A 14,467-nucleotide genomic window follows, 5' to 3' on the forward strand; every position below is an offset into this window, starting at 1 on the left:
GCTTCACTTAGTATGATAATCTCTAGGTCCATCCATGTTGCTGCAGATAGAATTGTTTCATTCTTTTTATGGCTGAGTAGTATTCCATTGTGTATATATATAGACACACCACAATTTCTTTATCCATTCGTCTTTGATGAACATTTAGGCTGCTTGCATGTCTTGGCTATTTTTTCCTGCTTACCAGGAGTCTTAAGGCTGATAACAAAAAGAAACTATCACGTATTGGGAATGCTTGTATAGGGTCATTGGTTTATTTCACTTACTTCCCATGTCCACTCAGAGGGGGATGTGATGGTAGATTGAGGGTCTTATTAAGCAGCGTGAATGACCAGGACAATGAGTATAATGGTGGATGGACATAATGCCTACAGTGATATTCTGTTGAGTGACTTCACTGCTTATATTTGGGAATCTTTGCTCTCTTGGAACTAAAGGTAAAATTAATCTCTCATAAAGAACAAGTAACTAAGTCTTATCGGGAAGTTACCCCACCCCAAAATGTCAATACATCTAGCTTTGCTGATGCCCAAAATGATGACAAGAGAGTTTACTTTCTCTGAGATGTTATTCCTCATAAGAATGCCATTCATGGCCATAACAGCAATAGCTCCCATTTATTGACTGCTCTGATCTGCCAGGTGGAGACATGTTCCATCATTTAATTTTCCAAGCAATTGTATGAAGTCGATATATCCCTATTATATAGATAAGAAAAATGAGGCTGTGAAGTGAAGTCACTTGTCCAAGCTGATGGGAAAGATAAGAACTCTGAGTCAAGCCTAGCTCTATCTGATTCTAAGCCTATGTAGACCTCAGAAGTCAGGTCTCAACTCTGCATGACTCTTAAGATTTTCTCAGTCCTCCAGCCATATTTTCTTCCATCCTTTTGCAAACTTTATACCTAAGCTGTACCAAACTTCTTTTAGTTCCAGCAACACACCATTAGAACATTTTTTCCCCTCTTCTCCCTTACCTGGCTCACACTTCTGGGGCCTCAGCTGAAATGCCACATCCTCAGAGAATTTATTTCCTGACAGCTCAACACCATCCCCAAATATTGTTCATGGGCCTACTAAGTGCTCCCAGAGGTACAGCCCTTCCCCATATTAGCGTGAATCATGCAACGTAGTTAAGTCTGGTGTAACTGTCTGCATCCTTCATTAGACTGTAAGGACTGAGTGTAAGTCTGTCTGGCTTACTGTCATGTCTTTAGTGCCCCATATCTGGTAGACATTCAACACATAATAAATGCATAAACGAATCAACAGTAACTGGTAAAGTAGGAATGTGTGGCAGTGAGAGAGTGATGACTTCTCATCTGTTTTTTCAAAACCAAAGGCAAGTCTCTCCGTCTCCATCATTCTGAATCCAGGCCAGCCCTGCCTGTTGACAGACATTACCACTTAGAGACCTGGTTCACCTTAACAACACCTCTGACTCAAAAAAATGTGTGTTCTCTTCTCTGATTTCTCTTTCAGCTTTGATGTAAGATCTAAGTTTCATATATTTGGCTTTAAAATTTGAGCTGCAGTGAAACCTAGAAGAGTTGTACATACACACATTCTTTGAGGCCAAAATTACCCCTAGTCACCCCCACACACGTACACACATTTTTTCCCCCTCACTTGTAAAACGTTACCTCTTCTAACTCTTCATAGGGTCTATTTGTCACAATAAGCCACATGCTCCTAGTTTACATGTTTCATTTTGCTTCTATCTGGATGCTTGGAACTCTGCCTGAAGTAGAAATTTCAGAACAAAACAAAGCAATCACTAATATCATCACAAGTATGGTTGATAATAGGTTTGATTTTTTCTTTCAATTTTACCCAAGAATCAGTAACCATACCCAAAATGCTTATCTGATAGAGAATGGAAAAAAAAATACTCTCTCAAATAATCATGAAAAGTCTTTTGATTTTTAAAAGAAATAATTAAGGTGAGGTCTGACCTGCTCACTAATCAGAGGATTGGGTTCCCAGAACAGAGTCTTTGTGCTTTTCTACTTAAGCAAAGAGCAACTTGGGCATTTATCCAGCATACTCCTCAAGGATCTAATATGTTAATTGAAAAAAAATCTTAGGAAATAACTTTACAAGCAAACAATTCAACCAACTGGAAACACATGGGATTATTTTCCAGTCCCTTTTACTTGAAATCTCAGCTGCTGAAGCAAAGGCTATTTTTTTTTAATATTGGAGTTTTTCAGAGAGCAACAGAATTAGTTAACAACTCCAACATAGAATACAATTAGCTTTAATTAAAATAGCATACACTCTAATTCCCACATGGACATTTTAGCATGCTTAATGCTGTTACAGGTAAAGAAACATCATTTCATAGACTGTCCTTCAGATGCTCAGGGCTGCTTTCGTACCTGCACAGCTATAATATCTCTGATGGATTTCACTTTCTCTCCCTTCCCTCCTCCTCAAGGCTTTTCTCTTGTCACACCTCATCAGGAGGCATCTCTTGGCATGTCCTGGGTGGTTAGTTTTCCTTTTCTCGCTGCTCTGTGACCTTGTGTATCACGATCACAAATGTGATGCTAAAATAGAAGACCTCAACTGGAGGAAAGGATGTAGCCACCTGGACCGCTGGACTCTTCACTCTCTTTGTGGCATCTGTTGTCCAAAGGTTTGATCTTAGGTATTTACCGATCCCTTAAAACTAGGATAGAACATTGATGGGTGGGCTGTTCGCTTGACAAGCTCTAAAACACAAAAGGATTTGAATTTAAGAATCCTGATTCCCTTGAAATGATTGTGAAATAAATAAGAAAAAAAGAAATGGAGTGACATGGTGTGAATAGTTCCAGAGTGAGTGGGTTGAGCCAGTCTAAATAATTAAGCACAGACATACTAAGGAAGGTCCAAAGAGTTTGGGACTCTCCTGATGCCTTGGGGAGAATGGTGGGATATATACAAGATTGTTGCTAACAACCAGAGCTGGATGAGCTGCTGGAGGTTATAGAAAAGAGTTTAGATTAATCCATTTATACCCACATTAAAAAGAAACAAAACTCACACGTGTGTGCACACCCATGAACAAATGCATACACACAGGTGTGCCCACGTGTGCAATCACATACACAAGTCATCTTCCATGATGGTCTACACTGAAGATCTGAGCAAGTAACTTCTTTATTAGTCAGCAATTAAGATAATCTGTAGTCAGTGTTCAATTATTCCTGATAAAACAAGACAAGATGAGTAGAATGAAAACCTACAGAGAATCCTCAGACCTCACTTTGGACAATTTCAAACTTTTTTACCACCCAGCCAGACTTTCCTCGTGCTTGCTAATGTAGAGCTAGAAGTGGTCTGAACTTTCTCTCCTATACCAACCCTGTGCTAGAGTTGCTAAGAATAACGAAATGCCTCAGAAGCCAAGAACTTGAGAAAGAAGGAAGATGACATCTGGGTCAAATCCCTACAAGGCCAACAAACCCTGAATCTTTGAGTTGATGCCATTAGGTACCCTTGACTGGACTGAGATGAGTTGAGAAATGCTGCCTATTTATAAAGGAGAGATGAGCGAGAGTATTTCTGAACATTTCCAAAGGAGGCCTGTTGCGAAGAAGCATTCTTGTTAAGAAATCTTGTCCGAAGCTGCAGGGAGGTCAGCTATCCTCTCACCTCCCTTTCCCATTGTGGAGCTGAAGAATAACAAACAGGTCGGGTCTGCCTTCAGAAACATGAAGTTGAGGAACAAAAGCACGCCCACGTTAAACAACTTCATCACGTTGCCGCTTGCCTGTGTGTTATTGCACAAGGATCTGGTTTGAGTTACAGAGATATCATTTTCTCCTCCTTTCAACTATTGTTATGGAAAAGAGCGCTAAAAAAATTATCCTTGGCACCAGAGGGACAGAATTTTCAGGCTATTTTGACAAGGTCAAATGAACACCAGTGAAAATTTATATTCACTGGGCATGTGCGGAGGGTTTTGTGTCTGGAGAAGGACTTAATTATGGTATGATGAGTAATTGAGCTTTTATGAGTCAAAAGTAATAGCATGTAGTGTTTGCTGAGCATTTTCTTGGATATTTAGTTTAGACCCAAGAGACATGTCTCCATCCTCCAAAAAGAGGGAGGTGGAGAAAGAATACACAGAAGAGAATTTTTAGGCAAACGTGTTGACTAAGAGAAATGAGTGTAGGCTTTGACAAAAATGAGAGCACTAGAGGTCAGGGGAACCACAGTGTCATTAACACCCAGGTATATGGACCTTTTCTTCTGAGTTTTTAATTCATATTCTTTTATCCTCTAGGTTGATTATTCATATCCACCTAACCCCACTGCCCTTTTTGGTGGGTGGTGGAGAGCAATGGTCACCACCCCAACCTGGAAACCTACTCAAAACAGGCTGGTCCCATCCCCCTGAATACCAGGGCTCTGATAATTGCATCCGCCTTCCTCCCCAGACCACTGGGTTACTGTTAGAATCTCTCTAGGACCACTCTCCTTCCCATTCCTCCCCAAAAAGGATGATAAATTGAGAGGTCACCCCTCAACGAAGGGTCCAGAGATGTTACTGTCATTGAAAGCTGTATAGGTGCTGTTTCTCTCCTGTGCTTCTCATGATCAGCCACGTGGACTTTTCATCCAATCCTGACTGAGCCAAACTTACTTCTGCCTTTACACCTCTGTCCTTGTTCTTCCCTCTGCTGTGGTGCTGTTTTATTCCAGAAAGATTGTGGCTTGGCTGGGTGCTCGCTGTTCAGCTCTCAGTGCAGGTGTCCCCTGTTCTGGGCTATCCAATCTAAGGCAGCCCTCTATCCCTCTCTATCACATCATCCTGATTTACTTTCTTCATACTACTATCACTATTAGAAAATGATAAAATGATCACTTACTAGTTTACATGTTTCTAATCTGTCTCTTGCCTATAGAACATCAGCTCCATGAGGCCAGGGGCCAGTTTCTGCTTTGGCATCTCCAGCATCTAGGATAACACCTGGTAGATCGTAGGCATTCAGACTGCTGTCTAGTTTAAAAAATGGTGGGAGTGTTTGTTATGCTAGATATTCCAAACTGTGATATAGTTACCGCCTCCATTTTACAGATACAAGAACTAAGGCTTAGAGACAGAAATATAATTCTTATGAATGGCAAAGCCAAACTACAAACACAGCTTTCTGTCTCCGGAGCCCACCCACACTGACAACTGCTCCTCATTTCCCTTATACATGATAACACATAAACCTTTTTTCTTAAGTTTGATGTTGTGTCCAACAAAAGTTAAGACTTTCAGTTTCCAGTCCCACAGTAAGGAGGTTGGAAGTTGCCATTCCACCATAACAGTAAATACAAAACTGAACAGACTGAAAAAAATCAATGACTCTTCTTAGATCTGTGGGAGAGGGGAGGACACGGTGTAAATTGCTGCCCTTAATGGAGAGATAGGCAGATGAATACAGGGAGTCTTGACTTAGCAGAGCAGAGAATCACAAGTGGAAACCACTCTGAGAACCAGTGCCAGGGTGGGAAAGTCTAAACTGTAACTGATGAATTGCTAGAGGCTCTGTGTGGACAAGTCTCAGACTTAAAAACTCCAAGGGAGCCTGGTCATAGGGGGTCCACGATTTTGTGAAATTTTCCTCTAGGAGGTCACCAAAGTTCTCACCATAAAAAGCAGAGAAAAATTCCCTGTCCTTTCAGCAGGAGAAGGGAAAAAGGAACCATTCTGAAATATGCCAGAGCATATTCTGTTCTTCTTAACAAGGTCTACCCTCAGGAGGAACTGGTTAACCACAGCCTAACATCCTGGGGTTTTATCAGAGCCTCACTGACCTGGAGGAAGGGAAACACCCAACTCCAGGCCACTCTAGCCATCTTGTCCCACTGAAGAGGAGAGACAAACTGGTAAACATTAATGAAGTTTATAGCCCAGAGCCAATGGCTCATCAAAAGACAGAGATCTAATCATAGGACGATACAGTGCTTCCCCTCTCCTCTCGTCTCCCCGTTACATTACTGAAGGCCTATTTCTAACAGTTCCTTTTACCCAGTACATTATACCCAGCTATTAAGAAAAGATTACAAGGTGTCCTAAAAGGCAAAAAACACAACTTGAAGAGACAAAGCAAGCATCAGAGCCAGATATGGCAGAGATGTTGAAATGATCCGACTAGGAATTTAAAACAACTGTAATTAATATGCTAAGAGCTTTAATGGATAAAGTAAACAGTATGTAAGAATAGATGGGCAATGTAAGCAGAGAGGTGAAAATCCTAAGAAAGAACCGAAAAAAAAAAATGCTAGACGTGAAAAACACTATAACAGAAATGAAGAATGCTTTTGATGGGCTTTTTAGAAGCCTGGACACAGCTGAGGAAATATCTCTGTGCTAAAGGATATGTTAATAGAATCCTTGAAAACTGAAAAGTAAATAAAACAAAGAACAGAATATTCAAGGACTGTGAGATAACTACAGAAGGTATAACATACACATAATGGGAATACCAAAAGAAGAAGAAAGAGAGAAAACAGAAGAAATATTTGAAACAATAATGACTAAGAATTTCCCCCGATTAGTGTCAGACACAAAACTACAGATCCTGGAAGCCTGGAGAATAACAGGCAGGATAAATGCCCCAAATCCTTCACCTAAGCATATCGTGTTCACACTCTAGAAAATCAAAAATAAAGTAATCCTGAAAGAATCCAGAGAAAGATAAAGTTAATCCTATTTTTTGCCTTTATTGCCTGCAGGACTTCTCAGAACCTTTAATATGCTAATATATCCCAGGACTTGCCAAGATGAGGTTATAATGTCCCATTTAATTTTTTTTAACCATTGACTTCTCTTTTTTAAGAAGGTTCTCTTGACATTTCTTTGAACTCTTTTACCCGTGAAATTTTGGGGGGAACTGTTCTCATATTCTGTCTTTGTTGTCAAAAATACCTACCTATATCAGAACCATAGATCCACCCCGGCTTCATTCATTCAACAAATTTTTTTTGAATACCTATTTTTTTTTTGTTTTTGATTTTTTTTTTGATGTACCAGGTACTTATCTAGAAACTATAATGTCAATGAACAAAACAAAAGTTCCTGCCCTTTTTGAGTTACATTCTAGAGAGGAGGGAAACAGAAAATAAATAAGGGTAGTACATTAAATTCTACCATCCAGTAGAAAGAGATATTCTATGGAAGAAAAAAGAGTGTAGAAAAGGGAGAGAGGTATGTGGAATAGGAACAAGAAAGAATGGCAGTGTGGGAGAGGCAGATGGAGAGGACAGGTCAGCAGTTTGAAATAGGGTGATCAGGGTGGGCTTCATTGAGAAGGTGGCATTTAAGCAAAATCTTGGAGGTGAGAGAATTAGCCACATGGACATCTGAGGTACAAGCATTTCAGGAAGTGGCAACTGCCAATGCAAAGTATTCAAAAGGCCAGTATAGTATTTTCAAGCAGTATCAAGGAGGCCAGCATACCTGGAAAGAAGAGGCAATATAGTGAAAGATGAGATTAGTGAATGAAAGGGGGTACAGGGCCATGTAAGATGTTGTAAGTCATTGAAAATCCTTTTATCCTAAGTGAAATGGGAAGCCGCTGGAATGGTTTGAGCAGAAGAGTGACACAATTAGCCTTACTTTTGAAGAGGATCCTCCTGGCTAGTATGTTGAATATGGAATACCAGGATCGAGGACCACTCTGGATACTATGTTGAGTATAGAATAAAAAAAAAAACAAAGTTAGAAGTAGTCAAATCAGTTGTGATAATCCTTTGATAGCTGTTGTGGCTCAGACCAGACTGGTAGCAGTGCCAGTGGTGAGGAGGCAAAGGGTTCTGATTTGTTTTGAAGGTAGAACCAATAGGATTTCCTGATGGTGTGAGAGAGAATGAGAAGAACCAAGGATAACTCTTGAGTTTTTTGGTATGAGCATGCGAGAGAATACATTTAATATCCATGAAGATAGAGAAACCCTAGCAGGGTGATTTCAGGTGGGGGAATCAGGAGTTCCATTTGGGGCGTGGTCACTTGGAGATGTCCTTAAGACTTCCAAGTGGAGAAGATATGTAGTTAGTTGGGATTTGGGAAAGAGACCTAGTCTAAAAGGATACATTTAAGAAGGGCCAATGAGTGGATGGAATTTAAAATCATGAGAATATAAGAAATTACCTAGGCAGTAAGTGCAGAAGTCTAGAAGGTAAACGGAGCCAAAACAGCAGAGCCCAAGTAAGAAAGGACACCAAACCCAAAGCCTTGACTGCTGGGTGGAAGCAGTGCAGGTAGTTGAAGAATTATAACCTTCAGCTTTGGGGACCTGAAGTTATAGCTAAACCATCCCGTCTCCTGAACCACATGATGGATGCCTGGCATTCTGCTTGAGGAGGGTTCTGGGACCGTGAATCTGGGCTTAGTGGGAAAGAAAGTTGCAACTGATTAGCAATGTCTGCTGCTGTTGTGGAGCCCTGAGTGACAGCAAGCAGGGCAGCATCAGGTAGTTGCCATTCTTTGCCTAAAGGGAAGTCCATGGGACTAAGAACAGAGCAAGTGGTATCTGGAGAGTGTACTGAATGTTTTCAACTAGTTGTGAGTCAGTTTGTCTGGTTTATAGCAATAGCAGGGTATCTCTTGTTGCTGAAATGATCTTACATGTGTAACAAAGATTGTATTGCTCTTGAGCCATTAGCATATATTGGACTTAAGTGCGTGAAAGGGTATCCACAAGAGAAGAATAGAGCAAAATATGATCTGTACCAAGCAGGAGGATCTACAGAATTTGTGAACTTGAGATGCAGATGGGCAGTCAAAACCCAAGGCAGGGTTGAACTTTTAGTTGTGGTTCTTTGAGGAAATTGGGCAAGTCCTCCCCCAAATGCAACCATAATACTGGGAAAATGGACAAATACACTCATTCAGTGCTTTGGAAATCAACCAAGAACATACAACAATCTGAAAAGTGTTCCTGCTTTAAAAATCACTGAACGTCACATCAGAAGAGTGGAAATCCATGAAGCTCTATCCTAGGGCTTCTCATCAACTTCACCCCAGCTTGTAGGTTCTGCCAAGCTAGGGAGAGCCACGATGAGCAGCTGCTTCTCTGCCAATGTTAAGGAGACTCACCCAGCTTGGAAAGGTGGACAATGTGCACACTCACCGAAGCTGGCAATAGAGATCATTATCCTGAGGGTGGGTGAGTGGGGAGGAACACAGGCTCCATCAGTCTGAAGTTGCATTTCCAGCTGGGACAGCATATTCCTGGCTGAGGCTGTGGACGTGTACAGTGGAGACTGAAGATGGCAGAAGCCTTTCACGCTTTTCTGGTTAATCCTAGGTCTGAATGCATGAGCATAGATGACTTGAAAGAGCTCAGCAGAAGTTAAAACCGAGGGAGGCTTGAAAACAGCCTGAACCTGAAGTGTGCTCCACCGCTCATAAACAAGCCCAGCAGTAGAGGATGGAAACCTTGCTGGTTTGAGGTGTTTGAGCGCAGCAGGTGTGTAGCCCTTAGCTGACCATCAAGCTGTACAGACACAGGAGCATCCTCTGGCAAGCTAGATTTAAAAATGAGATGAAGGATATGTATTTTAAACAACTACTACAACCACAAGGTAGCAGAGGCATAAGTGATTACAGGGGAAACATATTTCACAGATTTAGCCCAGGCAAGATACTAAACAAAAAGCCAGCAAAAACAACCTCCAAGGGAAAATATACCAGAATTCAGAGTGGCTGCAATATATTATCTAGAATGTTCTGCTTTTAAGAAAAGAAAATATGAGACATGCCAAGAACCAAGAAAGTGTGGCCTATACTCGAGAAAAAAATCAGTTCCTAGAAATTGTCTCTCAATGTCCAGGTATTAGTAGACAAAGACTTCAAAGCAACCATCTCAAATATTTTTAAAGAACCAAAGGAAACCATATTTAAAGAATTAAAGGAAAGTGTGGCAACAATAGATCAACAAATAGAGATTCTTAATAAGGATATAGAAATTATTTTTAAAGTACCAAGTGCAAATTCTGTAGCTGAAGAGTACAGTGACTGTAAAGAAAAATTTGCTAAAGGGCTCAACAGCAGGTTTGAGAGAACAGAAGAATCACTGAGCTATAAATCAATAGAAATTATCCAACCTGAAGAATAGACAGACAAATGGCTGAAGTAAAATGTACGGAGCCTCAGAACCCTACATCTTGAAAGATCAGGCATAGCAACACTAACGGATAGGGAATCCCACAGGGATAGAAGAGAAGGGGACAGAAAAATTAATTGAAGAAAAGTAATAGCCCCAAACTTCCCAAACTTGATTTTTGAAAGTGTTACTCCACACATCTAAGAAGTTCAGAGAAACTCAAAAGTGATAAATACAAATAGATCCACACCTTGACATATCACAGTCAAATTGTTCTATGCCTGAAATGAAGAGAGAATCTTGAAGGCAAGCATTAATACAGTTAACAGCTGGCTTCTCATCTAAATCCATGGAGGCCAGAAGGCAGCAGAATGACATATTCAGAGTACACAGAGAAACATGCTGTCAAACAAGTATGCTAGCACTGACAACACTATTCTTCAAAAATGAAGGCAAAATACAGACATTCCCCAATACACAATGACTGAGTAAATTTTGTTGCTAGCAGATCTGTCTTGTAAGATATACTGAAGGATGAAGGTTCTTCAGGAAGAGACACCAGAAAGTTAACACTGATCCACAGGAAGAAATAAAGAGCACCCCAAATAATAAATATATGGGCTAGCATAAAAGATTCCATGATATATTTTTCTCATCTTTCCCCAACTTCTTTAAAAGACATAAGATTGAATGAAACAATAGTATTAACACTGTATTGTTGAGCTTATAACACATGTAGATTTAATAAATATAATGATAGCACAAGGAGGGTAAGGGGGGAATGGAATTATACTGGAGAAAATTTACTGTATTTTCCAGAATCAAGTTAGTATTAATGTAAAGAAGGCTGTGATAAATTAAAATGCATATTGCAATCCCACTAAGAAAATAACCACCCAAATGTAGTTAAGTCTCCAAAAGAATTATAATGTCACACTAAAAATATTCGTTCAACACAAAGGCAAAGAGGAATAGATAATCAAAAAAGATAGGAGACATATAGAAAATCAAAGGCAGGTCATTGCAAAATGTCTATTGCTCTTGGGTGATTTTAGTAAAGGGAGAACTAAAGATCTGTGATAGGACGGTCTACTCAATATGTGTACTAAAGTCAAAATGAAAATCCAGGGTCCCTTGTTCAAAAAATACTGAGAATCTCAAGATGATGACTGCAGATCAGTAAGATAATCAAGAGGCCCTTCTGAGTAAAGGGCCCTGTATGAGTCCACAAGTTGCTCACCCATGAAGTTGACCCTAGTAGCAAGAGATTACCATGTCCCATTTGCTCACTCTTTTGATAAACCTCCTTTGGAGATTCAGTTCCTTCTGCTCTAGTCTCCCCTGTTGTCTTCTCCTTTCCCATCCTTAGATCCAAAATCTTCAGCATTTGGGAAGGACCCATCCTTTGCAACTAGAAGTCCAAGAGATCATATCCAAACTGTCACATCAACATAAGGCAGCTGTGATTCCACTTTGCAGATTGTTTTGCATGAAAACCTGGACTTCCCTTATTTGTCCTGGCATCATGGTTTTCTAGGGCAATTGTTGTAAGCAAAGGCAGCATGGGGGTCTCAGAGAAGAAATCATTCTCTAAGTAACTAATATTTATTAATTCATTTGAAAATGTTTTATACATATGAAACCCAAGAAGGGTCTTTGTGGGATTGGGCTAGCATGAGCTGATCTACTTGTTAGGGCAGCCAATACTTCTTGGTCCAGTTATGCAGTGATCTCACCACATCTTCATAATGAGGCTTTATGACTACCATAGAAAGTCTTGACTGGAATGTGGTTCACCAGTGTCAAACACACCTACTGTATGAGATCATAGCCCTAAATCACGCATGCCATTCTACTCAGGCTTTGACAGGTAAAATCTATGTGCTTACAGCTTGTGATAAGCTGTGGTCCCTATGGTCCTTCAGACCATTGTCATACTTGCCATTCTGAAAAAAAATAAGTTAATATTATGATGAGCATGAATCAAGTTGTCACCCAGATATAATATGAATCTTTTAGTTTCCAGTCAGAAAAAAAAAACTGGCTCAAAACAGGCTTCATCAAAAAAGAAAAACAGAATTCAGACTCTCATGTAGCTGAAAAATGGAAATAGTACAAGCTTTGGAGCAGGGTTTGATTAAAGAGCTCAGCTATGTCATCAAAAAGAATTTGTTTCCATTTTTCTTCTTGGTCTTCTGTAGTATCTTGCTTTGTCCTAAGGTTGAATTCACAGTTCCAGAATGATTTCCCCTACCTTCTGAATCTTTCTTGTTTTACATAAATGTCCAGCAAGGAGAAAGTTTCTTTCCTGGGAGTGCTCTTTGAGCTTGGAAACATTTTTCCAGTAGGCCCTGCAAACGTCTCCTTATATCTCACTGGCTTGAACCAAGTCTTCTGTCTTGAACTGTTCGCTATAGCAAGACCAGTGGAGTGTGCTGATTGGCTTAAGCCAATCTGAGTTCTACTCTGGGGCTCAGTGGGGTGTGTGTCTTCCAAGCACAGGGGCTGCATGGTAGAGTTACTGTGACTGGATGGAGGGAGAAGATGGTGGGCTGAGAAGGTTAAACCAGGCAGAGCCCACTCCTCCACACCAATAGGAAGCATTGACTATTGTGAAGTCAGCGGCCACCAGGTCCTGAGCTGGTGACATGATGACATGTGACTGTAGACCCCAGGATGATGAAGAGAGCTGGGTGGAGGTGCCGAGAGCACTGGGCTGCCTCCTACCATCTAGCTTGCAGTCCAACATGTGAGTAACATCAATACAAATGCAAAGCCATCTAATGTGCCCCATTGTGAATATCATCCTGGCAGACACTGAACTAGGAGGTAGAGTCCGGGAGAGGTGTTTATTTTCTGATGTAAAAAAGGTAAGGGGGAGCTTTTATTGACATTTTGACATACCTGGTACTCATAATAACCCTTAACATCATGCACACCTAGGAAAAATACACAGGAAAGTGAAAACTGCAAAGATTCCACCTTACCTACCAAGGGGATCCAGGGGTGAGTTGATATTAAGATGTTCACTTATTCCACTGACGTAGATCCATGTCTGCTGTGTACTTGGCTCTGACCTAGGTGCTATACAGGATGGGTACAGTTTAGCACAGTGCTTCAGAACAAGGCTCTGGAATCTTTCAGGCCTAGAAATGAATGCCAGCTCTGTTGCTTGGCCTCTCTCAGCCTCAGTTGCCTCATGTGTGTGAAGTGAGGAGGTACCTCAATTCAGGCAGCTATTGTGAATGTTAAATGACAAAAATTAAAGAACTAAAAGTTAAATTAAAGCACTCATCCTAGTGACATATTCATCACAATCATAGTCATCATCATTATTATCTATTGTTGTTGTCATTGAAAGATTAGGAAGACTTGGTTTCTGTTCTTTAGATGTCTGTCTAGGAGAGAAGGTGTAAACTGTGTGCAGGTGACTGATGTTGGAGAAGAAATAGAGGAATGAGACGACGTGGAAGTTGGCAGGAAGGTGAAATTTCTTCTCTGTGTGGGGATCTGAGAAGACTCGCTGGTAGGCATTTGACATGTGGAAGCTACTGGGATTGTGCTTAACTTTAGGTGACATCTTTTGGGTCTTTTCTCTTATATCTTTTAAAGGAACCAAATCTGCTGTGTCAGTACAAAGGCTGTAAGAGAAAGTTACATGAATAGCATTGACACTTGCATGAGTTGCCTTCTCTCCAGAGACGGACACTTGCCAGCTGCCTCCACTGCTCTGTGTTGCCTCACACGGAGGACAGGATTATGGTGGCCTGTCCTCGTGGCAAAAGGAGTAGCTGCTTGATTCATGGCTTAGTTGGGGCTATTAGATTATACTCCCAAAGGCATTTGCTAATCTGTTTAACTGAACACGGTCATTTGTCTTGTTTGCTGACTACTTAGCAGATGGATTTGTGATTTTGGTAATTACTCTATGAACGTTAATAAGACATGATATCTTTTATTAATTAGTACTTCCTGTAGTTTGTTTTTCAAAATAGCAAAAAAAACCCAACTAGATGACTTACAAATATTAATGAGTCACAAGCTTCATTTTGCAAGATTAGCACTTGGAGGTTATTCATTCTAGAATGGTTTTCCTCTCTCGAATTTTTTACTCAAGAACAAAGACCAGGGCCATTGTATTGTACTGTGCACCCTAGAAAAGGCTAATTTGGCCCTCTCAGCCACAAACCGTTTAATTTAGCGAAGTGCTCATTTACACATTTTCCATTTTAATTCTCTCTAAAGAGGTTTTGGTGTTTAAAAGGTAAAATGCTTTCAGAGAATCTAAGTTACGCCTGAAGAATAATTTTCTAATAGAAATAAATGAGATTTGGACCTGTTTTTCAGAAGTAGATGGATACTGCTGATGTATGCGTG

General features: G+C 40.4%; 1 protein-coding gene across 14 annotated transcripts in view; it reads left to right on the plus strand.

The window, feature by feature from the left end:
• Positions 1 to 14,467, plus strand: part of PPP2R2B (protein phosphatase 2 regulatory subunit Bbeta) — a 619,288-nt gene that overhangs the window by 299,620 nt on the left and 305,201 nt on the right. For 2 of the 14 annotated variants that reach the window (XM_072955371.1, XM_072955397.1), the window contains exon 1: positions 12,846 to 12,960. The exons of 10 other annotated variants lie outside the window; for them this stretch is intronic. Coding sequence is in view for 1 of the 4 variants with exons in the window: in XM_072955346.1 (XP_072811447.1) it covers positions 12,838 to 12,839 (2 nt within the window). In the remaining 3 variants the exon portion in view is untranslated. 2 more of the 14 variants (XM_072955346.1, XM_072955408.1) reach the window with 2 other exon arrangements.

The sequence above is a fragment of the Vicugna pacos genome, chromosome 3, assembly GCF_048564905.1.
Source record: "Vicugna pacos chromosome 3, VicPac4, whole genome shotgun sequence".
Taxonomy (NCBI): Eukaryota; Metazoa; Chordata; class Mammalia; order Artiodactyla; family Camelidae; genus Vicugna; species Vicugna pacos.